The sequence below is a fragment of the Camelus dromedarius genome, chromosome 23 (genome assembly GCF_036321535.1).
Source record: "Camelus dromedarius isolate mCamDro1 chromosome 23, mCamDro1.pat, whole genome shotgun sequence".
NCBI classification, from domain to species: Eukaryota; Metazoa; Chordata; class Mammalia; order Artiodactyla; family Camelidae; genus Camelus; species Camelus dromedarius.
In genome coordinates this window covers 10690514-10702875 of record NC_087458.1, presented here as the reverse complement: position 1 = coordinate 10702875, position 12362 = coordinate 10690514, and the positions used below count along the sequence as shown (strand labels likewise).

At 49.1% G+C, this 12362-nt stretch overlaps 1 protein-coding gene across 3 annotated transcripts; it reads left to right on the top strand.

Annotated features, from left to right (window-relative positions):
- The first annotated feature begins 278 nt into the window (after positions 1-278).
- Positions 279-10855, top strand: LOC105100126 (SLAM family member 9). Of its 3 annotated transcripts, none has more exons than XM_031435949.2 (6): positions 279-422; positions 3759-4109; positions 6777-7049; positions 7316-7657; positions 7761-8027; positions 10016-10855. In XM_031435949.2, the coding sequence occupies exons 1-6, from the start codon at positions 374-376 to the stop codon at positions 10087-10089; spliced, it is 1356 nt and encodes a 451-aa protein (XP_031291809.1). In that variant the 5' UTR covers positions 279-373; the 3' UTR covers positions 10090-10855. The 3 variants fall into 3 exon arrangements, with proteins under 3 accessions (XP_031291809.1, XP_064333973.1, XP_064333972.1); XM_064477903.1 differs by having other exon boundaries at positions 6777-7102; positions 7555-7657; XM_064477902.1 differs by having other exon boundaries at positions 305-422; positions 2003-4109; positions 10016-10854.
- The last annotated feature ends 1507 nt before the right edge of the window (positions 10856-12362 follow it).

Below are 12362 nucleotides of genomic sequence, written 5' to 3'. Positions count from 1 at the left end.
GTGAGAAATCATAAGGTGTGTGGGGGAGTCTGAATGTGAGACTTGGTGACAGAACATGAGGCCAAGAGGCTGGCAGGAAGTCAGCAGATCCTGAAGGGTTTTGTCCAGTAGGGCTGTGACCCTGGACTTTACCTTGAAGGGGGTGGGGAGCCTTGGGAGGATTTAAAGCATTGTCAGCCTTGGCTTTAAATAACTCATTCTGGTGCCTCTCACACATCTTTCTTTCACATCCCCTTATTTTCATACCCTGTGACTCAAATATTACATGTGATTAAAGTGGTGAACTCCAAAAACAGGAAACACTTGAAGGCTGACACTACATTTGCACAGTCCATCAGCTGTCGTCAGGCAGGCCAGTCTGCTAGTGAATATCATGGGCCTTTCTCTACCGTGGTCCTTGCTCCTCCTTGGTCTTCTTACTGGTAAGTCTATCTTTGCTGCTATCTTCCAGGCACCTCTACCTGCCTACATGTTGGGTTTCTCCAGCAATAGGTAATTTTCGCTGAAAATGCTGCCTTCCTAAGAGCCAGAAGTATGTGGTTATGTATGTGTGGGTGTGTGTGGGAGGATGCTTGTGCTGTTACCTCAGGCCACACAACCCAGATTGTGTCCTTTTCACCCTCATATTTCTTCTGCTAATGAGCCACGAGGAGCCTGGACGTCCCCAGAGAGACTGATGGTGGGCCCATGAGATAGAGGATCCTCCACAGCCAGTTCCAGGACCTGCCTCTTGTCATTTCAATCCCCTTATGTCTTTCCCCTTCCTGCCTCTCCCACCAGCCCCTGACAGTCACTTTCATTGTGAATTGACTTTCCTTTCCCATAAATGACTTCAGCAGGAGATCTCAAACTTGGCACCTTGCCGCTGTTCCCCTCCCTCTTTGTTTTTCCTGCTCACTCCACCCCCAAGGACCTGAGTGGTGGCAGGGGATAGGCTTGGGGAATAGAGCTCTTGAGAAATCTACGGTGAGGAACCAGGTTCTGCTCTTGGTCTCCAGAGTTGCAGGCTTTCATTCTCCTTCGGGGGAAACCAGGTAGAACTGATTATCTGAGTCACCTGTCTTCAGGTGGCCCCTACCCCAGCCTTAAGGATGTCTCCTAGCCCACTATAGAATCCCTTAGATGTGTTTAAAACTTGGCAATTTATAAAGAACTTTTATTTGAATTAAAACAAATCTGATCCCCACGACAATCTTGTGATGTAGATAAGGCAGATAGTATTATGCCCCTTTTACAGATGATGGACTGAGGCTCAGAGAGATTAGGGGACATCTTTTGACACATGGCTGGTAATCTGTGAAAATGGAAGTCTGAGGAGCCCAGGTGTGGGACTGAGCAGTGACAGGGAAACTCAAGAACCACATTGTCCCCAAACAAAGTCACAGAATTGAAACCCAGAGGTTAGATTCTTGGAAAGTTCCCCTCGCCCCCACTTTCCTATCCCCCCACAGAGCAAGCACATCCATGAGCTTTCCTTCCTCCGTGGTGCCCAGGTCAGGTCCTTGGAGTTCACTAGCCACCAGGGCATCCCTTGGGCATTTGGCAAAAGAATAAGACAGGTCTTACCTTAAAAATCTTCATATTCCTTAGGTTCAATTCTAGAAATGTCTATTAAGGTCTCTTGTGTGCCGGGCCTAAGGAGTGTGTGTGGTAGGGATAGGGGTGGGTGGTGCATAGAGAAGAATTAAGTCTGGTGAAATCTTGCTGCTGGTGGCACAATGCAGTCATAAGAGAATCCGCTTTGGGGTCAGGCGAACTTGGGTTTCATCTGGATTCTGCTGCTTCCTCGGTAGTGACTCTGGGCAAGTAAGTTTCCTAAGCTCTTTGAGTCTCATGGTCTTTATTTGTGAAGTGGGAATAAGAATATCTGCCCTGCTAGTTCTTCCCTTACCTACTTTACTTCTCCGACAGGAAAGGTTAAATAAAATAGCATACTTGGCACAGGGTCTCGCACTGGGGACTCATGTCCTGATCTGATCTCTTTGTGTCTCTTTCTCCTCAGTTGAATCCAGGAATAGGATTCAGAAAAAGAAGCTCTACACACACCCCACTGCCCCTAACCATGCGGCTAAACCATCAGCCTTACTTTACTTTATTGCTCACATATTAATTCCCTTTCTACCGTCTCCTTTCCTGGGGGAGCTCAGGAACTATTGGGAAAGACCAACAACACAGCCATCTGTATGAGGCAGAATGAAGTAAATGCCTAAAACCAAACAAGCCAACCAAAGCCCAGGCTGAAGGAAACCAAAGGGAGACCGGAAGTGTGTAGCTCAGCTAAGTCTCCGGACAGGCAGCAGCACTTGAACTAGGCTTTGAAAGTTACTGTGCTCCAGGGTGAAGGGTGAGCACAGCTGCTTAGTCCAGGTGGAATCCCTCCAGGCTAGACTTCAGGTCCTGGGCCAGCCTGGGACGTGGAAGGTTCATCTGGTGCTAGCAGCCTCTGTCTTGCCCCCTTCCAGCCGGCTTGCATGATCCTCCAGGTGGAGCCAGAATAGCCCCATGGCAGAAATGAGCACCAGGGCATTCGGTGGATTGTGAGATGGGCACACAGGACACTGCACCTCCCCCAGTGTGGGGTGCCCACTCCCACAAGACGGCCACCACTCCCCTGCCCCATCACTATAGCTACTGTCAAAGGAGTTCTCAGTTCCACTTTTGGCAGAGAACCTCACCACCTGGCCTAGGAATTGGCAATGTAGCCAGTGCTCTGGATTTCGGTTTGATTCAGGATCCGGGTCAGGCAGCCTTTTCTCTTTAAACAGCTGTGCAGACTTGAGTCGGTTTCAGACTTTCTGCCTCCTGGGATTGTGTGTTAGTGTTACAAAAATTGTCTAACAGAAATGGGTCACACTACTTAGGAGTGTTTCTCCCACACCCCAACATTTTCTCTATGAGAGCACTAACTTGTTTTGGTGAGGATACAGATGAGATGGAATAAGTCACCAACTTATTCCAGTGACATTAAGTGCCAACAGTGAGGCCTTTACTTGCATTATCTCATTTAACACTCACAAAGTCCCAGGTGAGAAAACCAGGGCTCACAGAGGTTAAGCAACCTGCCTAAGATCACACAGCTAATGCCTGCAAGGGCTTGAACTCAGGCAGTCTGTCTAGTGCCCTGGTGCTTACGCTCTTCTCTCAAGTACATTATAGGCTGATATCCAAATGACTGTCCCACTGACCACACTTAACCTGGCTTGGCCAGCACAGCACAAACCCTCCCCCTGCTCTAGAAAGATCTATTCCCAGATTTCTGGCTGGGCCTCAGAGGAGCTGGTTTCTGTTTCAGAAGTGGCCAAACAAGCAATTATGGGGGATGCTGCAAAGCAGTTTGTGCTGTGGGCAAGGCTGGACTAACTGAGTTTGGGCCCTGTTCCCTGAATTGGCAAGAAAGAGACAGAGTAAAAGTAGAGCTCATCCCTTTGGGACCCTCCCAAGAATTTTCTTTGCTCTCCATGTCACTTCGTACCTGCAACCCTTAGGACAGCCTTCATCGATCATTTCCTTATTTGTTAATTAATTAATGTAAAGGCTGAAGAAGACCACTCTGGCATGGAGGAATGGGGAACATGACCTGTGTTTCAGGTCTATCGTGAACTAGCTGTGTGGTCTTGAGCAAGGCAACTAAATTCTGTGGTCTCTGTTTTCTCCCCTGCAAAATAGGAATAATAATCACTGCCCTGACTCTCTCTCAGGCCTGTTGTGAGCCTCCAACGTAATAAGCTGCTTCTGAAGCTTCTGTTCTGTGTCTGCAGGACCAGGGGCTTCCGGAGAGGACTCAGCCCCCGTGGTGGTAACTGGGACCCTAGGGGGGTCTGTCATTCTGCCCCTGCAGCTGCAGGATGAACAGCAGGTGGAGAGCATCCTCTGGATGTGTCGTTCGGTCCCCAGGGCTATAGCCACGATAACCCTGGTAGAAGCTGGAGGGCCAGATGCCTTTTCCCAAGCGGAAACGCCATACTGGGGTCGTTTGAGTGTGGTGGGGCCAGGCCGCTCCCTGCAGATCAGCGGCCTGACCTGGGAGGACGCAGGGCCCTACCGAGCCCACGTTAATCTGCGGAATTCCCGCATCACCCACACCTGGGAGTACAGTCTGCACATCTACGGTGAGTGTCTGGGGGATGGCGACAGGTAGGCGTGGGCAGAGCCAGTCTCAGTCACTTTATAGCTTTTCCCACTTCTCTTCCCTAACATTTATAATTTTCTTTCTAGTTTCAAGGCTAACGTGTTCACTGAGAAAAACGTGTAAAGTAGACTTGCCTGGGAGAACATCCAGAAAAATGTTGGGGCCCAGGATGTGCCCCAGACCATTTGCAGCAGAACCTCTGGGTCTGTAGCAGGCAGAGAATGGGATTTCAGGTCCCGAGAACCAGGTTTTGCCACAACCTAGCGGTGCAGTCTTGAGCTTCCTCTTTGCTAAAGTAGGAACGCTGCCTTCTGTGAGAGTGACATTCATGTGAAAGGGCCTCGTAAAGCTCTGTACAGATGTGCGAGAACACTATTATTATATTCCTTAACGAAATTTAAACAATTGTTTTAGCAGGGAAACTACGAAAGAGGGTGAGTGGAGGCAAGGGGAGTGGGTGCCAGGCAAAAGTGGCAGCAGTAAGAAAGGCCAGGGTCCAGCTGATTGGGCCAATGAAAATACAGTCAGGCCCTTTTAGACTCAGGCAGCTTATTACTAATATTGACAGTGAGAGGGAGAGTGACCGATGGTCTCAGGTCCCTGGGTCCTTGTCCCACACCCCAGAAAGGATGACACTGAAATAAAAGGGGCTGGATGACTGCAATGGGAGTTGCTGAGGAGCCAATTCTCGACTGCAGAGGAGAGGTTTTATAGTCTGCTGCCCTGTTCTGCGGGGGTGGAGCCGGAAGCCCTGCACCTCATGAGAAGCTGCCTTATGCCAGCCCCCTAGGAGAGATCAGTGGGAGGCCAGTGAGAGATGGCTTCAAGGTAACGTCTCAGAGGCCACCCTCCTCTTGTGTTCTGGGAGGCTCACAAGGCATTTTTTAAGACTCAGGTTAGCTGTGGTTCCAGTCTTTCCCTGGGGAACAGGATGCCATGGGTGGCAAAGTCACCGGGAAGCCATGGCAGAGCTGTTCCCCTACAGTGGGTGGTAGGACAGGTGCCGATGATGAGTGAGGATGAACACAGGGGAGCTAAGTCATGGAGAGAAGGTAGAGAACTTTCTCAGACCTCTTCCCTGGGTTGTATGACAGGAATGATTCCTGTTAGATGAAGGCTTTTTTTTTTTTTTTTTTTTTTTTTTTTTTTTTTTTTTTAGTGAGGGATGATGGAATTACCTCTAGTCCATTTCACATGGTTGGCGAGAAAGCATTTCTGCCATAAACTGGCCAGGGATGGCTATGGCCCATTCCTCAGATGGGATAAGGGAACGATGGGTGGGGGGCTGCTGGGATCCGGGGGAGGATTATTCACCCCAGAGGTGGTGGCAGGACCCCACTTGCTGCGCTGATGGTCATCCTGGCAGGACAAGCTCAGTGGGGGTTCTGGGCAGGATATGAGGCTGTGCTAACCAGCTGGAGGCAGAGTCTCCCAGAGAGTGTCCTCGGGGCTGATGCTCCAGAGGCAACAGTGACGATAAGGGGTCAGATTTTCATCCTTTGCAGGGTAGTTCCCAAGTTATTGGAGCCTCATAACAGCCTTGCTAGCAGGCAGGAAAAGTTTTTATTTTGAGGCTGAGGAAATTGAGTCTCAGAGGAAAAATGACATACCTATGACACAGAACTAGATCTGGGAACAGAGCTCGGGTACCTCAAGGCCACATCCTGCTTGGAACCCTGGTTCTCTGTGTTTCTTGTATGTCACTGTATTTATCTGCCTGAGCTAGAGAGGACACTGGGGAGAAAAGGGCCTGCAGAAGAAGTCACAGGGGAAGGGTTTAGACCCCAGGGTCTGGTCCATGGAAGACACACTGGGGTGAGGCAGCAGCAGGTTACCCCGCAGTGGAAATGTCTAGCTAATCTTCTCCTGGGGAGACATTCTGGGCTGTATGGCCTATTTTGCCCAGTTGAGCTGCCCCTGGGGGTGCTGTCAGGTGGGCAATAGCAGAGCAGCCTTCTCCCAAGCCCTGTGACTTGTTGAGATTGTCCTGATTGTCTATTGTCTGCAGCTGTTCTTGCTGCCGCCCCAAACCCTCCTGGTTCTGGCCTCGAGTGGCAGGTGGGCAAATAAAGGCAGTATGGATACCTTACGGAGAGCATCCGAGTGCCTGGTCCTGGGGGAAGAAGGGATGGAGTGGAAGTTGAAGGGAATGCTGGGATGTGGGAAAGATCTCCAAGGCACAGGGCCATATCCTCTGGAAGCCTTGTTCAGCATCTGGATGCTCAGTGAATACTGCAGAGCCCTCTACTGGGGAAAGATGTAATTACAACACAGTTCCATACTTGCCGGTACCTAGAGTCTTCATCGGCAGTGCAAGGGCGGGAAAGCCCGCTTTAAGTCAGATCCACTGGGCTTGGGTCCTGGATTCATCACTTAATTGATAAGACTCTAGGCAAGTTACTTTAAGCTCTCTGAACCTGTTAAATAGAGTAGGTATAACACCTTTTCTACCTACTTGTGGGAATCCAATGAAATATTAAGTGACATGCCTTGTAAAGCCCAAAGCTCTAGAATAGATGAGAGCAGATCTGCCTATGTGTACTCAGGATTGTGCAGGGTCTTGGCAGCAATCCCCACTGCTTCTGCCCTGAAAGGAAGGTCCAGACCAATTTTCCAGTCCTCAGTTTTTTCTCTTTTGCACGTACAGAGCAGCTGGCCCATCCCCGGGTCACACTGAGTTCCAGGATCAGTGGGAATGGACACTGTCTCGTCACCCTGACATGTGTGGCAGAAAGCAGAGGAGGCACTGTGACCTACAGCTGGACACCCCTGGGGCCCCGGACTGTTGTGTCCCATGGAGGATCTGTCCTCAGTGTCTCCTTGAGGCCTGGGGATGGTGCTTTGAACTTTACCTGCGTGGTCAAGAACCCCGTCAGTAACAGCACTTCCCTCCCCGTCTCGGTGCCGCCCTCGTGCACAGGTACCTGGAACCTGAGCACATACTCTGCACAGCAGCTCTGCACACGTATGGAGGTTGGAGGAAGGGGTCCTGTCCCCTTCAAGTCCTGAGAGAGGGGGTGGGCCAGGGTGGGTCCATGTGGTGAGGGAGAGGAAGGAGAAGATCCACTAGAGCCGATGGGGAGGGGGGAGGGGCCTGGGCAGGAGGGGCTTATGGGATATGTGTTTGCCCTGAGTGGGCAGGCAGACCCTGACACTGAAGCTGTGGTTTCCTCTCTCTGCCTGCAGGGCCAGGAGTCCTGGGAGGGGACATGGTAGGGGAGATAGTGATCGGCATGCTTGGGAGGTCAGCCATTCTGCCCCTGGAGGTCCCAGCAGGGCAGGAGGTGGAAAAGGTTACCTGGATATCTCGAAGACTTGTTGCAATTTTGCAGCCAGGACCAGCAGGCAAACCAATCCTGGCTGCTGGGACTCAGGGACCCTACAGCAGGCGACTGAGTGTCCCCTACCATGACTACTCTCTTCAGATTAGCCCCCTGGGGCCGCAGGACTCTGGCCCCTACAGAGCCTGGATGACTCTGCATACTCCCCCGATCAACATCACCAAGGACTTCACCCTGCGCATCTATGGTGAGGAGGGTGGAGGGCCTACACTTTAACTTTGACCTTTCCTCTCCTCTGTGTGGCTGGACCAGAGCTTTCTCACAGCTTGAATCTTCCCTTCTTGGCACAGAGAGGCTGCAGGAGCCCACTATCACGGTCAGCTCTCAGATCATGAAGGATGGGACCTGCTTCATCACCCTGGCCTGCTCGCTGGACCAGGCTGGAGAGGATGTTCAGTACAGCTGGGACCCTCGCGGCCAGGGAGCAGTTGTGTCACATGGGGGGACCACCCTCAGTGTCTCCAGGAGGTCTGGGGTCAGTGACAGCTATCGCTGTACTGCCAAGAACCCCGTCAGCCAGAGCTCCAGCTCCATCCCTACCAGCTCCCTCTGCTCAGGTAATGACTTCCTTCTGTGAACCTCTCCCTCCCAGACAGATTCTCAGCATCCTTGCCTGTCTTCCTTAGGGTTCTAGGAGTAGCTGAAGAGAAGGAGGGCAGGATTAGTTTGCAGCAGGGCGTGTCTCTGGGTGGCAGGAGATGTGGGCTCTGGAGCTACCGTCCTGCTCTGTCCACCTCCTGTCCATTGGCCTCAGACCCCTGGACTAGCGGCAGACTCAGTTGGGTATTCAGCTCTTTCCTGGGACTCCCTGAGGAAAGGTGCTTCCCCCCTCTCCACTCAGTCCTGCAGAGCCCACGGAGGAGGGGTCCCAGGCCTTGCTGCCTGTGTCCTCAACAAGCCCCAGCCCCTCCCCTCACCCAGAGCTGCCCTGGGATGGTAGCTGAGACTGTGTTCCTCTGGCAGGCAAGGGTGGCCTCTCCTGGTTTCTACAGGCCACGGCAGGAAACCACCTTAGTCCAAACACATTCTGTCCCTCTCTTCTTCTTGGCTAACTTCCATGACAGTTGCTCTGCTCCCTGTCTTCAGTTCCTCGTCAACTCTTCAACCCCTGGTGGCTGGTTTGCACCCAGTGGCACCCTGATTACTGAGGTCAGTGGCTACTCCTCAATTCTGTTCTCCTCCACCTGCTCTCCTCAGCCACATGTGCTGCCCTCTCCTGGACTTCTGCTCATGGGTCACCATTGTCGGCTGAAATAAATGTGCAGCCTAAAAGTTGAGAGTTATGTTTTATTTGACGGGAGGACTCAAGCCAGGATGACAGCCTCTCAGATAGCTCTGAGGGGCTGCTCCAAAGAGGTAGGGGAGGAGCTAGGATATATAGGAGCTTTACAACAAAGACCAGGTTGTTGGAACAGTAAAAGATTGCTTGTTATCTAAAGAAAGCCAGGTATCTCAAGTTCAAGAATTTAGTGCTTTTCTGGGTATGGGAGGAAGCAAACATTTGGGCTCATTGAATTCATTCCTTTGACAAGCACCTAGCTATCTAGGGCCAGTATCTTGTCCTGTCTTATTCTGAGTCCCCTCAGAGTGCACCATTGTGAGTGGCTGCAGAGGCTGGGCTGCAGGCTTGCTTTCACTGGGCCGATGACTTAATGGCTTCAGCATTCTTTGTTTACTGATACGGTTTTGCAGTATTTTTCATTCCCACCATCTTTCTCAGGACTGATGTTGCCCCATGCCTAGGCCTCTTCCCACCCCTCTTGTTTTCTTCCTGTCACCAAAGGCAGAAAGCTGGACGTCATTTAGAGCTCTGTCTTCCCCACAGCTACCTGCCATTGCTCACGTGGGCCTCACTTCACATCTTCCTCGCCTGGTCCCCTAATTCCTCTTCCTTCCCAATTGCTCTCCTGATTTGGGGCTAATTCTCAATGAAAGAAATGCTTGTGTTTCTTTTCTGCTTAACACCCTTTGATGTCTGCCCGCTATCTAAGGTATAAATATTCTGATACCTCTTCACTCATAAGCAGAGCATTTTAAAGGCGCCCTGTGTTGTTCTAGTTAATGAAATCAGTGAAGAAGAGGTCCAGATAAATTCCCACCCCTCAGGGAACTCAGTTACAATCATCACAGATTGCAGCCATCCCTAGTAAATGACTTTAGCAGAGCACTGCTCTTGCTGGATAATGGCCTTTGTGTGTGTGTCTGTCTCTTCCATTGAAAGGTGACAAAGTCCACGCTCACCCTTCTTTGCATGTAATAGGTGTTCAAAATGTGGATCTGACAAGTATTTAAGGAGCAGCCTGTAACAGGACACAAGGAAACAGGATAATTGTCTTCAGATATCCCCATTGTCCCTCCCTGTCCAGCTCTGATGAAATGATGGACATTTCAGCTCCAGCCCCAGATTTGGCTTCCTCAAGGGTCCTCTAGCCCACATCTCTGACTTTTCTTCCTGAAAAACTCCTTCCCCTGTTTCCTTGTCTTCCTGTCTCTTTTCTCCTCTTCCTCTTACCCTATTTCTAACCTGTGGTCATTGTTCATTCAGCCTCCTTCCTACCCTGCTCCTTGAGGAAAGAATTTCTTCTCTTTTTGATCCTGGGAGCTTGGCATATTGAATAGATTTGACCTTGACATGTGGAGAAGCCAAGAAGAGGAATGTGAGAAGGAGGTCACCCTGTGAGACACAGAGATAAGGAAGTCTACACAGAGATAAAGGAGTGTGACCTGATACCAGCATCTCCTGGTGTGAGTGAGAGAGGGACATTGTACTGATTAAGGCATAAAACTGATTTCATCTGCAAATTGAGTTCAAAACAACCTAGAAACTGCTACGTATCTTCTGTTTAAAATAATCTGTGCTTTATTTGTGTTTTAAAATGTTCACAAAAAAGAGGGCTTATTCATTTAAGAAAAATTGAAGTCTGAAACATAATTAATATATTATAATAAAACATAATTAATAAAATTATTAAATATTGTGCATATATGTTACTTTTTGCTAACATTCGAGTGAATAGGCACCGAGGGCCCAGTGTCAACTCAAATTTCATCTCCTGGGAGCAACCTTTTGACCACCTTATTTAAGTAGATCTTCCCTGTTATTCATAGTCATTGTACCCTGTTCGATTTTTGTCAAATTATCACTATTTGTAAATATATATTTATTTGTTAATTTACTTGTTTGTTGTCTGCTTCCCCCCCACAAGACATTCAGCCTATGAGGATAAGAACTGTATCTGTTTTGTTCACAAGTGTAAACCAAAAGGGTAATAGAATCCCTAGCTTACAGTAGATATTTCAATCATTTTTTAAATGAATAAATTACTAAATAGATGAGAGTTGAGAATATTTTCCTTAAGATTTGAAGACTATCAGGAAATTTCATAAAAATCTGGGGTCTATACCATTGTGTGTGTGTTTTTTTCTTTCTGCTTTTGATAAAAAGGAGAAAATGGAATCTTTATCTTAAATTTCCTTGAATGATCAACAGCTAGCAAAAGAAAGAAATTTTAAAAAGAAGTCTTTTCTGGGAGGTCCTGACAGCGAGCTGCTCTGAAGTGCTAAAAAGGTTGATCTAGAGTTTGAATCATATACAAACAATGCAACCAAAAGTATAATTCAGGTGGGAGAGATAGCCTGAACCTCTCTTCTTCTTTTTTGACTCAGTTGATTACCTTGGTTCCTATTTCACTTACAATGAGGACTGACAACCCATTACACACAAAGCTTCTAGTCAAGAAGTTAGTGATTTATTCCAAAATATAAATGGACAGCTGGGATCACAAAATATTTGAGGATAAATATGTTCTATTATGAAAGATAGTCTCTAAATAAATGGAATCATTTAAAAAAAAAAAAAGGAACTTTGGAGAGAGATAATGCAGGGAGCAAGAGAAAATGAAATAACCCCCTCCCCAAACCTATATTTAATATTCTTAGAAATGTATGAGAAGACATTGCATTTAAAAACAGGAATAGAATGGAAGATGGTGGCGTAGGAAGACCCTGAGCTCACCTCCTCCCACAGGCACACCCAAATCACAACTATTTACAGAGCAATTATTGATGAGAAAAACTAGAAGCCTAGCAGAAAAGATCTTCTGCAACTAAAGATACGAGGAAGGAGCCACAATGAGATGGGTAGGAGGGGCAGAGACAGGGTATAGTCAAGACCCACACCCCTGGGGTGGGCGACCCACAGCTGGGAGGATAATTATAGCTGTAAATGTTCTCCCCAAGGAGTGAGTGATCTGAGCCTCATGTTAGGATCTGTAGCCCAGGGTTCCTGCACCAAGAAGATGTGCCCCGAGAATGTTTGGTTTTGAGGGCCATCAGGGCTTACTTTAAGAAGAACCAGAAAGCTGTGGAAAATAGAAACTCTGCTCTTAAAGGGTACACACAGGATCTCACACAGCCTGAGACCAAGGGCAGAAGCAGTCATTTGAAAGGAGTCTGGGTCATACCTAGCATAACTCCTGGAGGGGCAGGAGGTCACCCTGGGGACATGGACACTGGTGGCAGCTGTTTTGGGTAACTTGTTCTACCATGTGGGCACTGGTGCCGACAAGCACCATTTTGGAATCCTGTCTCTAGCTTATTAGCACTGGGACCCGGCCTAGCCCACCAGCCTGTTGGCAGCAGTACTGGGATGCCAAGCAGCTAGCTGGGCAGTGAGTGACACAGCCCCACCTACCAGCAGGCCTGCTTCCTTAAGACCTCGTGAGCCCACAGGCACCTCCTCCTGAGGTCCCAAGACCCAGCCTCTCACACCAGTGGGCTGGCACTAGCCCTGGACCAGCTTCACCCACCAGTGGATAAGCACTAGCACCAGGACCCCTTAGGCCTCAGCTCCAACTGCCAGCAGGCTGAAACATCAACTTTGGGACCTCCTG